The following is a 13,096-nucleotide window of genomic DNA, read 5'->3' as shown; positions in this document are numbered from 1 at the left end:
TGAGTACAATAAATACCTGACTACGGAGTAGCGAGGCTAGATATCCCATGCGGCCTCGACGGCAACCTTGGCGGCTTACCTAAATTTCACACCTTCTATCCGTATTACAGTGTTACTTCATACGGGACACCTCGCTATTAAAAAAATTGTCAGTCAGTCTTGCGAATCGAGTGCAATAAGACGACTCTTTTCCTCCGTCTGCCTCAATCGTCGCAGTCCTGGCAGGATGCGGCAACTAAGTTAGATGGCATTCCTCGAGACGTTCCCCTCCATCAGTGATGCCGAATTCCAGGCGGGTTGCAAGGCTTTGGAGAATCGGGGTTTCGACAGATTAAACGGCACAGACTGGCTGAGTGTACGCTGGTCCGGAGAAGAACTGCTCATCAAGGAGAGACGACAGATTACGAATTCGAATTCAAATCCTACGAGAGAGGAAAACAACGATGGATATGAAGAACTAGAAAACGAAGACGATGTGGAAGAGCGTTCTGACAATCCAGATATCATGGTATGCAGTGGCCTTTCCGCGATGACATGATATGGCATACGCCTTCGCCTACTGACTGGATCTAGCTCCGGCATAACGACGTCGACCCTGATTCCCTGGTCATCCATTTCTCCATCACTTTGTCTCCGACGTACCGTGTCCCAGTATTGTGGTTTTGGTGTCAGCAGGCTGTGGCGTTGAATCTCGAGCAAATATATGATTTCCTGGTGCCACGCACATCGCAAGAACCTCTGCGTAGCGTTGGCGTCATGGGAGGTATCAGCATGGCAGTGAGGCGACCTAATCCCCCAGGACGTGCGCAGTTGGCGTTGGCTAACAGTTGTGCAGCATCATCCAATATCCGATCAACCCGCTTACTTCATACATCCCTGCAATACTCCCGAAGCTCTGTCGGTTCTCAAACCCAATAAAAGCTTCACCCCAGAAGACTATCTGATGCTTTGGCTCGGTTTGATCGGTTCCTCCGTCGGGTTGCACATACCAAGCAAGCTCTTCGACGCTTGATGGGTGACTATGCTGTCAAATTCGCGGAGGATTAATATCTGGTAGTCAAGACTCTTCCGGCTGGTTTGGACTGATCGACACGACCAGCATTTGACTGGTCAAGCCATCTCCTCAAAACACGGCGTGCCACGGCTCCGGCTCGTAGCGGATCGTCGAGTACTCAGCCTGCTGATGCTGATTCAGTCGCGGCAAAGATAGTCTGATGAGCACCGTGCTGGAAAGTTTCAATCTTCATCTTCTTCCATCGGTGCATCATCTTCATCCTCCTCCATGGACACTTCTTCTTCTTCTTCCTCCTCTTCCTCCTCTTCTCGTGTTCTTTTGGTGCCATGAGGTACGCCGTTCACTTCCGATGGCTTGACTCCGTTCTCCGAGGGCATGCTCGTAGCTCCAGAGGGCGGGGCATTGAAGATAGATCTCTGCAGAGCTGTGGTTTCGGCGGCGCCAGTAGCGGCGCTAGGAGGTTCAAAAGTACCCCGAAGTTTAGGGATTATGGACGATTGTCCCTTTCCGTAGGCAATGACCTGGCAGCAGATACTTTAGCAGTGGCTTCGCTTCCCATGATTTCCTGGGAAGAAAACATACCATCTCTTTGCCGAAGAACTCAAATCCTTGCAAGGCTCGCATGGCCTGCGTGCTCGTCTGAATATCTCTGTAGACAACGTGGGCTTGTCCACGCATACTCTGACCCTTCGCTCCCATGCGGTTGGTGACTATGTCAAGTACTGGTCCATAGGTGGTGAACAACATGTAAAGGGCACGTTTCAGCTCGGTCTTGTTGAGTTTTTCCGGAAGGTTGCGTAGGTACAATCTAACGAAAGTCAGCGAGTTTGCCCTTGCGGGTAAAGGTTGGGCTCACTCACGTTTGGTTCGGAGTGCCTGCGTTATGAGGCGCTTTCGCGCCGGGCGCGTTTTGCGTCTTCGTAGACATTGTCGTGTGGTGCTACGGATGAGGGTGTTCATGCACAGGATCGTCCGGACTTCAAGCTCCCGCGCGCCACAATATCAGGTCAAACACGAATCCTTCCTCATAGTTGCCTGGCCGTCGAATATGCCGGTACTACGAAATGTCAATGGCTTGCTTTCGCAGTTCACGAAGAAAATTCCCTTGGCGGACTTTGTCACGTGCCCGACTTCCCGGCGAAAGCACTCTGCAATAAAAACGGGCATTGTATCGATCCTCAGCCTGGCTTCATGTAATGGCCTTCGAAACCTCGAGAAACTGAGATGTTCACACGTACTACGGCGGCACTTTGTGTGTGTGGCCCTGGGAAATAAGACTATCATCCGCCTTCTAAATACTAATGCGCCCAGGGATGCAATGGCATGCCACAGCGCAATGATCTCCTGCACTTGGAATACCAAACAGCCATGCTGAGTACGACTCAACTATTCGACTAAACCATACCTCAAGCACTTGTTTGGCCTGCAAGGTTGCCACCCGTCCAGATCATACTGGGAGATGTTTCCACCACTCCAGCTGCAGCAAAGGCCCATTTCCACCGGGCTTGATGTCTCGATTGCTGTCTGGAGGACTGGATTTTGAGGACTCAGTGAAACAAAGCATATTCCCCCTCGCATCCTCGTCGGATCGTTCAGCCATTGTTCCCGGTCGCCACTCCCCAGAAGTATGCCGCCCAACTTCCAAGCACGAGCAGGATGCAGCTGCCGACGCAGACCGTGGAGATGCGCTTGTTTCTTGCACCGTTTTCTCCGTAGAATCGACGCCTGCACTCGTTGAGGATGGCTCCTTTGGCTAAGCGTTGTTTACAAGCAGTCCACGCCAGTGTCTTGTCTCTGCCAACCCGACCGTCGCCGGCGAGATGTTTTCTTGGCGCCCCGCCAGTGCAGATGGGCAGGTTGATGCAGGCAATCAGATAAGATCTTGGCCTCGATGGTCCCCTTTCACATGGATTCTCACTCAAGACTTACCCACGACTACGTTAGCCGGCATCAGCGCGACGACCATCTAACACGTTCCTCCTTCGTTTGGTCTTCTTCTTCTTCGATGTTTTCGGTGGTCTGGACTGCGACTTGATACAAATTTCTGGAAAACAGCATATATCGGTGTGGTACGGAGTACCAGGAAGGCAGGTATGCAGGAAATCGTAAGCCAAGAGTGACATACTGACACCCTCACTCGACGTCATCCGAGATACTCCATACCGGCCCGCAAATGCTGTGATCCTAGTACCTAAGGTAGGTAAGCAAGTACTGTGGTCACCGTGGTTTGCCGCTCCCACCGGCACAACCAAACTCTGTCCGGAGTACTGGTACACCATAAGGTACACCCCACCAGACATCTCGTCATGGGAATTGTACCTCGTACCACTTTACTCGCCTCGGAAATCCACCCCGGATCGTGACCTCAGCCGTCATTGAACATGGTAAGGTATATATTGTGCCCGCCTTACGCCGTGGCATTTCCCCCCTACCCTGATAAAACCCCCCACGACACGCGAACGCTAGGCTAACATACATACATACGTGTCTCTACAAGACTCGGAACAAGATCAAGATGAGAATCGCAATCACAGGTGCCCGAGGCACGGTGGGTAAGGAAGTCGTCAAGCTCTGCGCCCAGGCAGGCCACCACACAGTGCAAATCAACCGGACCGAGTCCGAACCCGATGGCACGCCCAACTCGGAGATGCGCACAGCCGACGTGGCCAGTGACTACGACGCGACCGTCAAAGCATTCCGGGGCTGCGACGCGCTGATCCATCTCGCCGCCATCCCGAACCCGGTCGACAAACCCGATTCGACCGTGCACAACAACAACGTGTGCAGCGCGTTCAACGGGTTCCGAGCCGCCGCGGAGAACGGCATCAAGAGAGTCTGCTACGCGAGCTCCGTGAACGCCATCGGCCTGGCCTACGCCAACCAGCCGCTCGAGTTCGAATACTTCCCCATCGACGAGGACTACCCGCAGAAACCGACGGACTCGTACGCCCTGGCCAAGCAGGAATCCGAGGTGCAGGCGCGCAGTTTCGTCCGCTGGTTTCCCGGCATGAACATCGCCGTGCTGCGGATCCATGAAGTCGCGCCACTCAAGGATGTGCAGAAGGAGCACAAGGACGACTGGGACCAGGCGGCGGTCAAGCAGCTGTGGGGCTGGGTCAATCCGGTGGCGACCGCGAGGGCGTGTCTGAAAGGTGTCGAGAGCGACAAGTTCAAGGGCTGCGAGATCTTCAATATCCATGCAAAGACGACGACCCAAGATACGCCGTCGAGGGATCTGGCCAAGAAGTACTTTCCCAACGCCGAGATCAAGGGCGATTGGGGGAAGGATAACGCGGCCTTCTGGACGACGGATAAGGCCGAGAGACTGCTTGGATGGACGCACGACGAGGAGCAATGATGTGTCGTTACTTTGTTGTGACGCGGAAATGGTGGCGGCGTACTGAGTTGGGATTGTCGAGGGTCGTAAGAGCAGCGCGATAGATTGTGGAACGCCCTGGATGTGTTCACCGTTACCTCACACACTTCAAAGCTTCAAGAGCTTCCTCTACTTGTTCTAGATGCAGGCAGTCAGCATCAACACTAGCCAAGAGACCAGGGTAGTACTCACGCGTCATGCCATTGAGAGCCTCGAAAGCGATTGAATAATTCTGCAGGGCGGCCAAGACGCGTCCCACTCCAGCGTACAGTTCTTCCAAGCCTTTATCGGCAGCAACGCTCCGTTGATACATGCATTGCCTTTCTAGGCTCCTGTAGCATAGCGTGAGAAGGGTGTAGCAACTCTGCATGGCACAACAAGCAAAGCCGGGCATTGTTCTAGGTGCCTGATTCGCCGAAGTGATTGACAGCATCGATGGAGGAAACACCGGCAAGGGTAATTGTATCGGGTTCGGATGCGGTAGGGTTTCAAAGGCTCGACTTATCGCCAAAGCGGCTTTCATACAGGTCTTTGCTGCGGGGAGGTCGTTGAAGGGTATCTCAGTAGCACCTGTCGGCATGGCATCTGGAAGGGCGGGAGAAACCGACTTCTGGCCCGGAAAGGTTGTATTGGGCGACGTTCTTAGACTGCCCGAGTGACAGGCACATCCAAGCTGGCGCGGAGTAGACGCATCCGTTTGATCGAGGTCGCAGTGTTTGCGCGTGAAAACGGGGACATCGTGAAAGGCACGATATCTGTGGAGCTTGATTCTTGCGCTGCTGAGCTTGATCAGCGCCTGCGACCGGAGTGACTTTGCTAAAGTGTTCTCCTCAAAGTCACTTGGCGACAAAAACTCTGCTTCGATAGGGTGAGTCGAGTATCGTTGTAGGATCGTGTCGATGTCGCTGTCGAGCATGGCTTTTCTGCCGTTGAGCTCGTTTGGATCTACGCCGGTTTCGAGGGCTTTTTTCAGTGCAACAGTATATTGTGTACATCGCAAGATGATCTGTTGGGCCTCAATGAAGAACAGCCAGGCGTCCGGGTCCGAGGCTATCGTCGGAAGAGGTGACCTGAATTGATGGAAGTCGATTGTGATGATCGGAGGCGTGCTGGAGACGATAGAGCTCTGAAGCACGACAATGTAGGTCATCCACCAAGCTCGTCTTCGAGCTTCTGTGCATTCATCTAGAGGAAGATCAGAAGTGTCGTGGAGACCGAGTCGGACAGCTGCATCATATGCTTGAGAGGCACGATTCCGCATTTTGGCGAGATTGCCTCGCTGCGCATATTCGTAGATGCTCAGGACAATGTGTGCCAACAAACTTTCGAGTTCAGTGGGCACAGCAGGATGGAATCGCTCTCGGCGTAGCGATGGCCGCGAATATTCCAGGGCAGCAGAAGGGCTCGTGGCAGACTCAAGCAATTCTGTTTCCATTTCCACACTTTCCATGGCCATCTGTGAATACGAGTGTGCCTCTTGTCGCCTTTGACAGACAGATTCGTCGCTATCTGCAAACAGGTCGTTGGGGTGCGGTATTAGCAGGAGGATTGCCAATAAAGCCATGGCTAATGGCGAGCCAGGTTGAAAGCCTTTCGACTCCGAGGCCGGATCGTCAACCTCCAAGGTCGTTGGTGGGGGAGGCAATATTGGAAAGTATGGGTGGATGAATATGTAGTATGCGTTGAGTATGCTTTTATTGGTCTCGTAATGGCGAACGACCGGGTTGTAAGGAAGGGATTGGATATTGGGCTCAAACGCATCAAAAACGACTTCTTCTCCTTTCGGTGCATCGAGGAAGATGCTGTCGAAGATTTCGTCGCTATGACTCTCGTCGTCCAGGTCTAATAAACCGGCCCCAGGGGCGATCATTGAGCCAATTAGCTCGTCGTGGAACTGTTCAGTCGACAGCATTAAGGAGCTCCAGTCAATATCTATAGACGGATTTTGCTGTCCGTCACCGTTGCTTTCGGCCAGTCGTCGCTTTTCTTCGGCCAGCATAGCTTTTTTTCGCGACACGCGTGGACCACCACGGTTGCTTTTCAGATATTGGCAATCCTTACCTCGGATGAGGCACTGAAGCAACCAGATTAGGCAAGCGTCGCAGTCAAAGGAGGGTTGTTCACTCACGTTTTGGCAGGTAGGCTTGATGCCGTCGCATCGTGTGCGAGACGCACGGCTACATCCACATCATAAGAGGTTGCGCAGGGCACCAGGTTGAGGCAAGAGCTTACCAAGAGGTACATGCCACTTTGACCGGCGGCTGGACGGGCCTTTTCGACCTTGCCATGACAGCCCCACTATCGCTTAGGGTGGCGGTTGAAGACATGATTATTCCGTATCTTGCGGACAAGAAGCCGGCGGCGTTGGAATCAAACGGCGTCTGGAGAACACCCGTAAAGATGGAATTGTCGCAGGCAGGGAGGTTCACATCTGGCAGATATGGCGATTGCGTTATAGATATTCCAGATACGGATACCGTTAATGCCAAACGTATCTTGGAGGGTCAGAATGAGAAGTCGCTAAAAGAAAGATGCGGGTTTCCCTTGTTATTAAGCAAGTCACAAGTCCGGCTCTACAGCTCTTGGCATGTTGGGATCCTTCACCACCCACGAAGCCACCCATGACCACTGGACCACCCACCTAGGTGTGCCACCAGTCAACGATCCCTGTAAGCGAGCCACGAGCACATTACACGACGCGGTCGAGATAAGAGGTCGATCTGCTTATCACCCAATGATCGCTCAGCTTCAATTGTATCCCTGGGCCGTGTCATATGCTGCATCCACGCTATCTTCATTCATCAGAAAAGTACACATTGGTCCCTGGCTTCTTATTGACGGTCAGCGTAAAGATATCAGGCCTGGAGTAGCTCCCAACAGCATCAAAATCCATCCGGGCCTCCACCAGATCGCCTCTGTTCAATTCTCCATAAACGATGGCTTCCTGATCCCACACAGGCTCCGCAATAAAAGTGCCCAAAGGCCCGACGATGCATGAACCGCCATGACTGAGAATTGCTTCAGGAGTCCAAGCTGAACCGTCAGGCTGTCTATCATGGTGACTAGCTGTGAAAGGCGGGTAGTCCGAAGGAAAGTCGTCAACCCTTGTGAACTGGTTCACCGAGACGACAAAACACCGCCCTTCCTTTGCAATGTGTTGCATCGAGGCAACCCAAGCCGGAAGATCGTCTGCATTCGGCGCGATGTACACCTCGATTCCTTGCTGGTACAGCGCCAGTCTGGCAGCGGGCATATAATTCTCCCAGCAAATCAGTCCACCGACACGCCCAATATCCGTATCTACAACTTGAAGTCCATCGCCTGCTCCACGGCCCCATACTAGCCTTTCAGCAGCCTGTGTTTGTCCAAGTCAGCACGCAATATGCTCATAACGGCGGCTCTCAAATGATAACGTACAGTGGGAATTAGCTTTCGATGGGCGTACAACAACTCTCCTTTTCTCGAAAGCAATATCGCCGTACAGTATAATGTGTCTCTCTCCTTCTCGATTATCCCGATGGATAGCAATACATCATGTTCCCTGGCAATGGAACACAGATGGTCGAACTCAGGCGAAGGAATCGCAACTGCTGACTGGTGGTATCTCGCATACCACTGACGGCCTCGGAGCTCGCGTGCACCGATTGTCGCGTCGAAAGCGTAACGCCAGGGATAAGCACTGAGGAACCCCTCGGGAAAGACAACCAGGTCAGCGCCGGCTTTAGATGCTGTTTTTGTGAACTGTTCAAGCTTTCGGATAGAAGCCTCTAGTTCGAAAGCGACTGGCGCAGCTTGTACAGCAGCAACCTTGAATCTCAGAGAGGGAGACAACATGTCAGCAGGAATTACGCCTCTTCTTCCCACAAGAGTCGCCCATGGCAGAGATCATGATGTTTTTGAGTCTGAAATCTCTGTCAGAAGTCTCTGTCAGAAGTTTTACGACCGCCACGGGCAACACTCATATCAGTCCCCTTCCGGCAACTGTCACGACGAAGAGTTTCTTTCTAAGGTTCTGGTCCGCGGCGATCGATAGTTATCCTCCTATCTGGGATCATGTGTAAGCAAACCCCGAAAACCAAACACCGGACAACGAATACGCTGATCGGCAGAACACATAACCGGATACACTCTATGTGGGTCTCTCGTGGTGTTGAAACCAGTATAGCGATATGATATACTGTTGCGGATGTCAGTGTCAACTTCACACGGCATGAGAATTTACAAGAACAAAATGGCTATTGGTATGCACCTCGCTCTTGCACGAATTCGTGTGCTCCGTCTGACCTAAAGCTAGATCTCGAAGCTCGGCCGCAGAACAATCATTATGCAAGTCTTGTGCGGAACCTCAAAGTTGCGGTCGTCTCAAATTTCACGCTCGAATCTGGTTGCCAGCTCTCTCAAGTGCCAGTGGCTTACAGCACGTGGGGTGCACTGAACGAGGATGCAAGCAACGTCTTGGTTGTATGCCATGCTCTTACTGGAAGCTCAGATATCCAAGACTGGTGGCCGTCACTGCTTGGGCCCAAGAAGGCGTTGGATCCAACCCGCTTCTTCATAATTTGCTTCAACCTACTCGGATCGCCCTACGGATCCGCATCTCCACTGACCCTGGACCCGCTGACTGGGGATCCCTATGGACCTACGTTCCCGGAGACGACGCTCAGGGACGATGTGAAGATACAAAAACTGGTCCTCGACGCGCTCGGCGTTCGTCAGGTGGCTGCGGTTGTTGGTGGTTCGATGGGAGGACAATTAACTCTGGAGTGGCCCTTGTGCACGCCGCCGGGTTATGTGAAAACAATCATCCCCATTTCGACCTCGGCCTATCAGAGCGCCTGGGGAATATCATGGAATGAATCTCTGATCCGGTGCATCCAAGCAGATGCACAGTTCCACGGCGGCAATTACGGACCTGTGCCGGAACGCCAGCCTATTCAAGGGTTAGGTGCAGCAAGAATGATTGGAATGCTCACATATCGGTCATGCACGTCTTTCGAGGCCCGATTTGGCCGACGCAGAGTTGATTCGAAGATATCAACAAACCAAGCAACAGTCTCCAGGCAATCACTGCCTAGTCCACCTGCATCAGATGCAGGTGACGATCTCTCCGAAGCCGTAGAGCTGAAGAAGTCAACTGGCCATACGGCAGCGCGTCCTTTGTACACTGTGCAAAGCTACCTTCATTACCAAGCCGACAAGTTTCTGAAGCGATTCGACGCCAACTGCTACATCCACCTCCTTCGAAAGATGGATGCACATGACATTACGCGCGATCGAACAGATATGGCACTACTACCGACTCAGGCGCATCCCGACTTCAGTAGCCTTGCCCATATCCTGGGCAGTTGTACAACACCCGCTCTTATTGTCAGTATAGATTCTGATATATTGTTTCCTCCTGAGCAGCAAGATCTTCTGGCAACCTACCTCCCGGACGCTCAGCTCGTTAAGCTCCAGTCCTCTGACGGGCATGATGGCTTCCTGCTAGAGTTGGCAGCTACGGACCAGATGATTAGATCGTTTCTTCAGCAGCATAACCCTGCTGCATTCGCTGCGGCTCCTTCTGACAGCACCGAAGGAGCGGCCTCAGCGGACGTTGGCCTCGACAGCATCTTCGGCGAAGTTGACTCGCATTTCCAATAGATATATAATCACTCCAGATGTTGACAGCGGATATTTTGATACTTGAGATACCAACTAGCAGGCCCTTGTTTTATGACGGCGTGAGGCGCATTTCAATCGGACCCTTTCCCAGATCAAGAGTGCTTGAAGGCTGGGAAGGCGCACACTGCAGCCACTTATTCTCAAAGTCCTCGGAGAATGCATAATCCACATCCACAAATGTCCGGAGCCTGTAGAAGGCAAAGGTCCTTATCTTCTTACGCCGGCCCGCCCGTCGAGCTAGGCTTCCGGGCATATGGAGGGCGAGGACATCATCCAGTATCAGTAAGCAGAGCCCGGCCCAGGCTGATCCTAGCGTTATCTATGGTCTATGCCGTGGAACGGCGACTGCTGTGGTGCAGGCAGCCACTTGGAGCAGCTCGTCGCTTACCATATGGCGCAATGTATAGGTACTATGAAGTTGACCATGAGCTGCGTCAACGAAAAGAGGTCGTCAGAACGTATACTGCAGTCAAAACGCCGCCTGTGCAAAACGACTCGCAGGTCAACAGGAGCCCATTGTTCCCATCCTCCTTACTCTAGCAGAGAAACACTTCCGCAACGAAATATGATCGCCCCTATGTCCCCTCGACCATGGATTGTTCAAAAGTACGGTGGAACAAGTGTCGGCAAGCTGTTAGGTACCATGACAGACAGTATCATACCAACATACCTCCAAGACTACAACCTAGCTGTTGTGTGTTCAGCGCGATCAACCACGAAAAAAGATGCAGGCACGACGAATCTTCTTCTGAAGGCACTTGATTGTGCAGTCTCCGACGAAACTAGCATGACAGCCTGTGATCGAGTCATAGACGCTCTCAAGCAGGAACACCTCTCGGCAGCAGCATTTTTGGAATACTCCGGCATGAATGACGGAGCCCAGTATATCTTGACGACATTGCGATGCAATATCGTAGAAGAGGTCGAGAACCTGAGGAAGTTCCTTTGTGCTACTTGGACAATTGGGGAAGTGTCTGATCGAACTCAAGATCGAGTGCTTGGTGTTGGTGAAAGATTGTCATGTCTCATCGTTGCTGCTGCACTATCCATCAAGGACCTTCCGGCTGAAATGGTCAACTTGGAAAACATTGTTCAAGCCGCAGAAACAAGATCAATTCGTGAGCAAAGGGCTGCTTACCAACAGAATCCGGTCACATTCCTACAACAACTCCGGCATGCAGTCAGAACCCAAGTTCTTGCTTGTTGTGCAGACGGGAAAATACCCATTATCACCGGTTTCTTTGGCTCGATGCCGAATTCACTCCTGCATACCGTCGGCCGTGGCTACTCTGACCTGTGTGCTGCTCTCTGTGCAATCTCATTGGATGCCGGAGAGTTGCAAATATGGAAGGAGGTCGACGGCATCTTCACGGCCGATCCGACCAAGGTATCGACAGCAAGAGTGCTACCAACGGTCACCTCGGAAGAAGCGGCGGAACTGACGTACTATGGCAGTGAAGTGATCCATCCGCTCACCATGACACTGCTCAGAGAGGAATGTGTTAGCTTACGGCTGAAGAACGTCAGAAATCCCACTGCCGTTGGCACAGTCATCTACCCGACAAGAAGTCCCAACTCGAGTCCTACACGATCACCAGCGTCCACACAGCTCGAGGCGAACATGACGGTACTCATGGCCGCGAATGGGTACGATGGCGACAAGAAAGCAAAGCGTGTCCCCACGGCCATCACGGCCAAGGACTCAATCACGCTTGTCAACATCACCTCGAACGGCAAATTACCGCCACAGGCCTTCCTTGGTCAGATTCCAGACATTCTCGCACGACACCAACTCGCTCTCAATCTGACCAGTAGCAGCCATCAATCCTTGAGTTTAGCATTGTCTTCTACTGGCTCAGCGGATCTAAGCGATGCAGTAGCTGAAGCTCTTCCGGACCTCGAGGAGTTCGGCACGACGACTGTTATGCGGAAAATGTCCATCATCTCGGTGATTGGGCATAGGATGAAGAACATGGTCGGCATTGCGGCCGAGATCTTCTCGGCTTTGGCGAGTGCTCGGATCAACATATACCTTATCTCCCAAGGAGCAAGTGAGATCAATATCTCATTCGTGGTCCGAGCCCAGGATACGCTACTTGCTATGGAGGTGGTTCATACAAAGGTCATGCGCATCCCTGGTCAAGCTGAGAGAGAGATGTCATTCATAAGAGGTATGCTGCATGTCCATCCAAGGTGCAGATACGTTTTTCTTGCTGACTACCCCCATCAGGTCCGTGGCTTTACTAGTTCAAGCGTGTGAGATTTCCCTCGATTTGTTTTAGGTTGCATGGTCTAGACGATGTAAGCCCGTAATGGGCGTCGGTAACTACCCTCGAGAGACACGTAGAGCGCCAGTCAAAGGTTCAGATTTCGGAACATGGGAAGGCACCCGACGAGTACTGAACTTTTGCTGTGAAGATTTCTTTAGAGGCTACCAGTAGCCTGATCCACGTCGACACCGCTCGCCTCCCGTATCTGAGCTTGTTGCACGTTCGCTCCTTCCATAAATAGGCAGGCTGCATTCAAGTCCATAAATTCACCCAATGATCAGCGCGAGCATGTGCATAATTGCGCGTCCTGGCGTATAAGCAGCCAAATGGTGGCATGATAAGGCTGCTGACCCCTTATCACGTGACGATATCCGCAGGCTTTCCTCGGTGTTTGCTTTGATGATATACCCTTCTATCACCAGCCAGTAAGAATATCCGGTACACGTATAGGGGCTTCGGGCTTTGCTCTGAGTGTACGCATACTGCCATGCAATATTGGGGCGTCAGGGGATACCGTCGATTGGATGGCTTGCTTATCTTCCTGTAGATACTACAACCATGCCCAAGCCCATGTAGATATCGATAGGTTTTTGATACTAGAAACTGACTACGTAGGTCGATAGGTCTCTGGTACTAGAACCTACCTACGTAGATCGATACGTCCTCTTTGTGGATAGTGTCAGATTTGGAGACCGACAAATAGGCGTGTGGGAGATACGTCCCAAAGCCCTTGGCCATACTCGTCAGACTATCCCTCTCAATCCAGACCCC

General features: G+C 52.3%; 7 protein-coding genes across 7 annotated transcripts; 4 read left to right on the top strand and 3 right to left on the bottom strand.

Annotated features, from left to right (window-relative positions):
• The first annotated feature begins 14 nt into the window (after positions 1-14).
• On the top strand, positions 15-1,453 carry PV05_02065 (uncharacterized protein). The gene is made up of 3 exons (XM_013467141.1): positions 15-508; positions 574-777; positions 836-1,453. The coding sequence occupies exons 1-3, from the start codon at positions 245-247 to the stop codon at positions 1,010-1,012; spliced, it is 645 nt and encodes a 214-aa protein (XP_013322595.1). The 5' UTR covers positions 15-244; the 3' UTR covers positions 1,013-1,453.
• On the bottom strand, positions 423-2,063 carry PV05_02064 (uncharacterized protein). Its single transcript, XM_013467140.1, has 3 exons — positions 1,876-2,063; positions 1,598-1,823; positions 423-1,536 (listed from the first exon to the last, which is right to left on the bottom strand). Exons 1-3 carry the CDS (start codon positions 1,941-1,943, stop codon positions 1,237-1,239), a joined length of 594 nt encoding a protein of 197 aa, XP_013322594.1. The 5' UTR covers positions 1,944-2,063; the 3' UTR covers positions 423-1,236.
• Positions 2,064-2,399: 336 nt separating this feature from the next.
• Positions 2,400-6,893, bottom strand: PV05_02062 (uncharacterized protein). Its single transcript, XM_013467138.1, has 4 exons — positions 6,624-6,893; positions 6,520-6,568; positions 4,584-6,465; positions 2,400-4,529 (listed from the first exon to the last, which is right to left on the bottom strand). Exons 1-4 carry the CDS (start codon positions 6,716-6,718, stop codon positions 4,486-4,488), a joined length of 2,070 nt encoding a protein of 689 aa, XP_013322592.1. The 5' UTR covers positions 6,719-6,893; the 3' UTR covers positions 2,400-4,485.
• Positions 3,531-4,373, top strand: PV05_02063 (uncharacterized protein; the record flags this gene model as incomplete). Its single annotated transcript, XM_013467139.1, has 1 exon — positions 3,531-4,373. The coding sequence occupies one exon, from the start codon at positions 3,531-3,533 to the stop codon at positions 4,371-4,373; it is 843 nt and encodes a 280-aa protein (XP_013322593.1).
• Positions 6,894-7,158: 265 nt separating the features above from the next.
• Positions 7,159-10,196, top strand: PV05_02060 (homoserine O-acetyltransferase). Its single transcript, XM_013467136.1, has 2 exons — positions 7,159-8,632; positions 8,686-10,196. The coding sequence occupies exons 1-2, from the start codon at positions 8,578-8,580 to the stop codon at positions 10,032-10,034; spliced, it is 1,404 nt and encodes a 467-aa protein (XP_013322590.1). The 5' UTR covers positions 7,159-8,577; the 3' UTR covers positions 10,035-10,196.
• PV05_02061 (uncharacterized protein) lies at positions 7,186-8,225 on the bottom strand (the record flags this gene model as incomplete). The annotated part of the gene is made up of 2 exons (XM_013467137.1): positions 7,186-7,746; positions 7,809-8,225. 2 exons carry the CDS (start codon positions 8,223-8,225, stop codon positions 7,186-7,188), a joined length of 978 nt encoding a protein of 325 aa, XP_013322591.1.
• Positions 10,197-10,359: 163 nt separating the features above from the next.
• On the top strand, positions 10,360-12,465 carry PV05_02059 (uncharacterized protein). The gene is made up of 2 exons (XM_013467135.1): positions 10,360-12,226; positions 12,286-12,465. The coding sequence occupies exons 1-2, from the start codon at positions 10,384-10,386 to the stop codon at positions 12,300-12,302; spliced, it is 1,860 nt and encodes a 619-aa protein (XP_013322589.1). The 5' UTR covers positions 10,360-10,383; the 3' UTR covers positions 12,303-12,465.
• The last annotated feature ends 631 nt before the right edge of the window (positions 12,466-13,096 follow it).

This window comes from Exophiala xenobiotica, assembly GCF_000835505.1.
Source record: "Exophiala xenobiotica strain CBS 118157 unplaced genomic scaffold supercont1.1, whole genome shotgun sequence".
NCBI lineage: Eukaryota > Fungi > Ascomycota > Eurotiomycetes > Chaetothyriales > Herpotrichiellaceae > Exophiala > Exophiala xenobiotica.
The sequence above is the reverse complement of the archived record's forward strand: the minus strand, read 5'-3'. Positions and strand labels throughout refer to the sequence as shown.

Excerpts from the sequence above, each read along its gene's own strand:
- PV05_02065 (XM_013467141.1), top strand. The coding sequence starts at position 245 with ATGGCATTCCTCGAGACGTTCCCCTCCATCAGTGATGCCGAATTCCAG. Across the intron at positions 509-573 it reads CTGACAATCCAGATATCATG|CTCCGGCATAACGACGTCGA; the intron begins GTATGCAGTGGC and ends GACTGGATCTAG. Across the intron at positions 778-835 it reads TGGGAGGTATCAGCATGGCA|CATCATCCAATATCCGATCA; the intron begins GTGAGGCGACCT and ends ACAGTTGTGCAG.
- PV05_02064 (XM_013467140.1), bottom strand. The coding sequence starts at position 1,943 with ATGTCTACGAAGACGCAAAACGCGCCCGGCGCGAAAGCGCCTCATAAC. Across the intron at positions 1,824-1,875 it reads GCAGGCACTCCGAACCAAAC|ATTGTACCTACGCAACCTTC; the intron begins GTGAGTGAGCCC and ends GACTTTCGTTAG. Across the intron at positions 1,537-1,597 it reads AGTTCTTCGGCAAAGAGATG|GTCATTGCCTACGGAAAGGG; the intron begins GTATGTTTTCTT and ends ATCTGCTGCCAG.
- PV05_02062 (XM_013467138.1), bottom strand. The coding sequence starts at position 6,718 with ATGTCTTCAACCGCCACCCTAAGCGATAGTGGGGCTGTCATGGCAAGG. Across the intron at positions 6,569-6,623 it reads AAAGTGGCATGTACCTCTTG|CCGTGCGTCTCGCACACGAT; the intron begins GTAAGCTCTTGC and ends ATGTGGATGTAG. Across the intron at positions 4,530-4,583 it reads GGCTCTCAATGGCATGACGC|AACAAGTAGAGGAAGCTCTT; the intron begins GTGAGTACTACC and ends GCCTGCATCTAG.
- PV05_02060 (XM_013467136.1), top strand. The coding sequence starts at position 8,578 with ATGTCAGTGTCAACTTCACACGGCATGAGAATTTACAAGAACAAAATG. Across the intron at positions 8,633-8,685 it reads CAAGAACAAAATGGCTATTG|ATCTCGAAGCTCGGCCGCAG; the intron begins GTATGCACCTCG and ends ACCTAAAGCTAG.
- PV05_02059 (XM_013467135.1), top strand. The coding sequence starts at position 10,384 with ATGCCGTGGAACGGCGACTGCTGTGGTGCAGGCAGCCACTTGGAGCAG.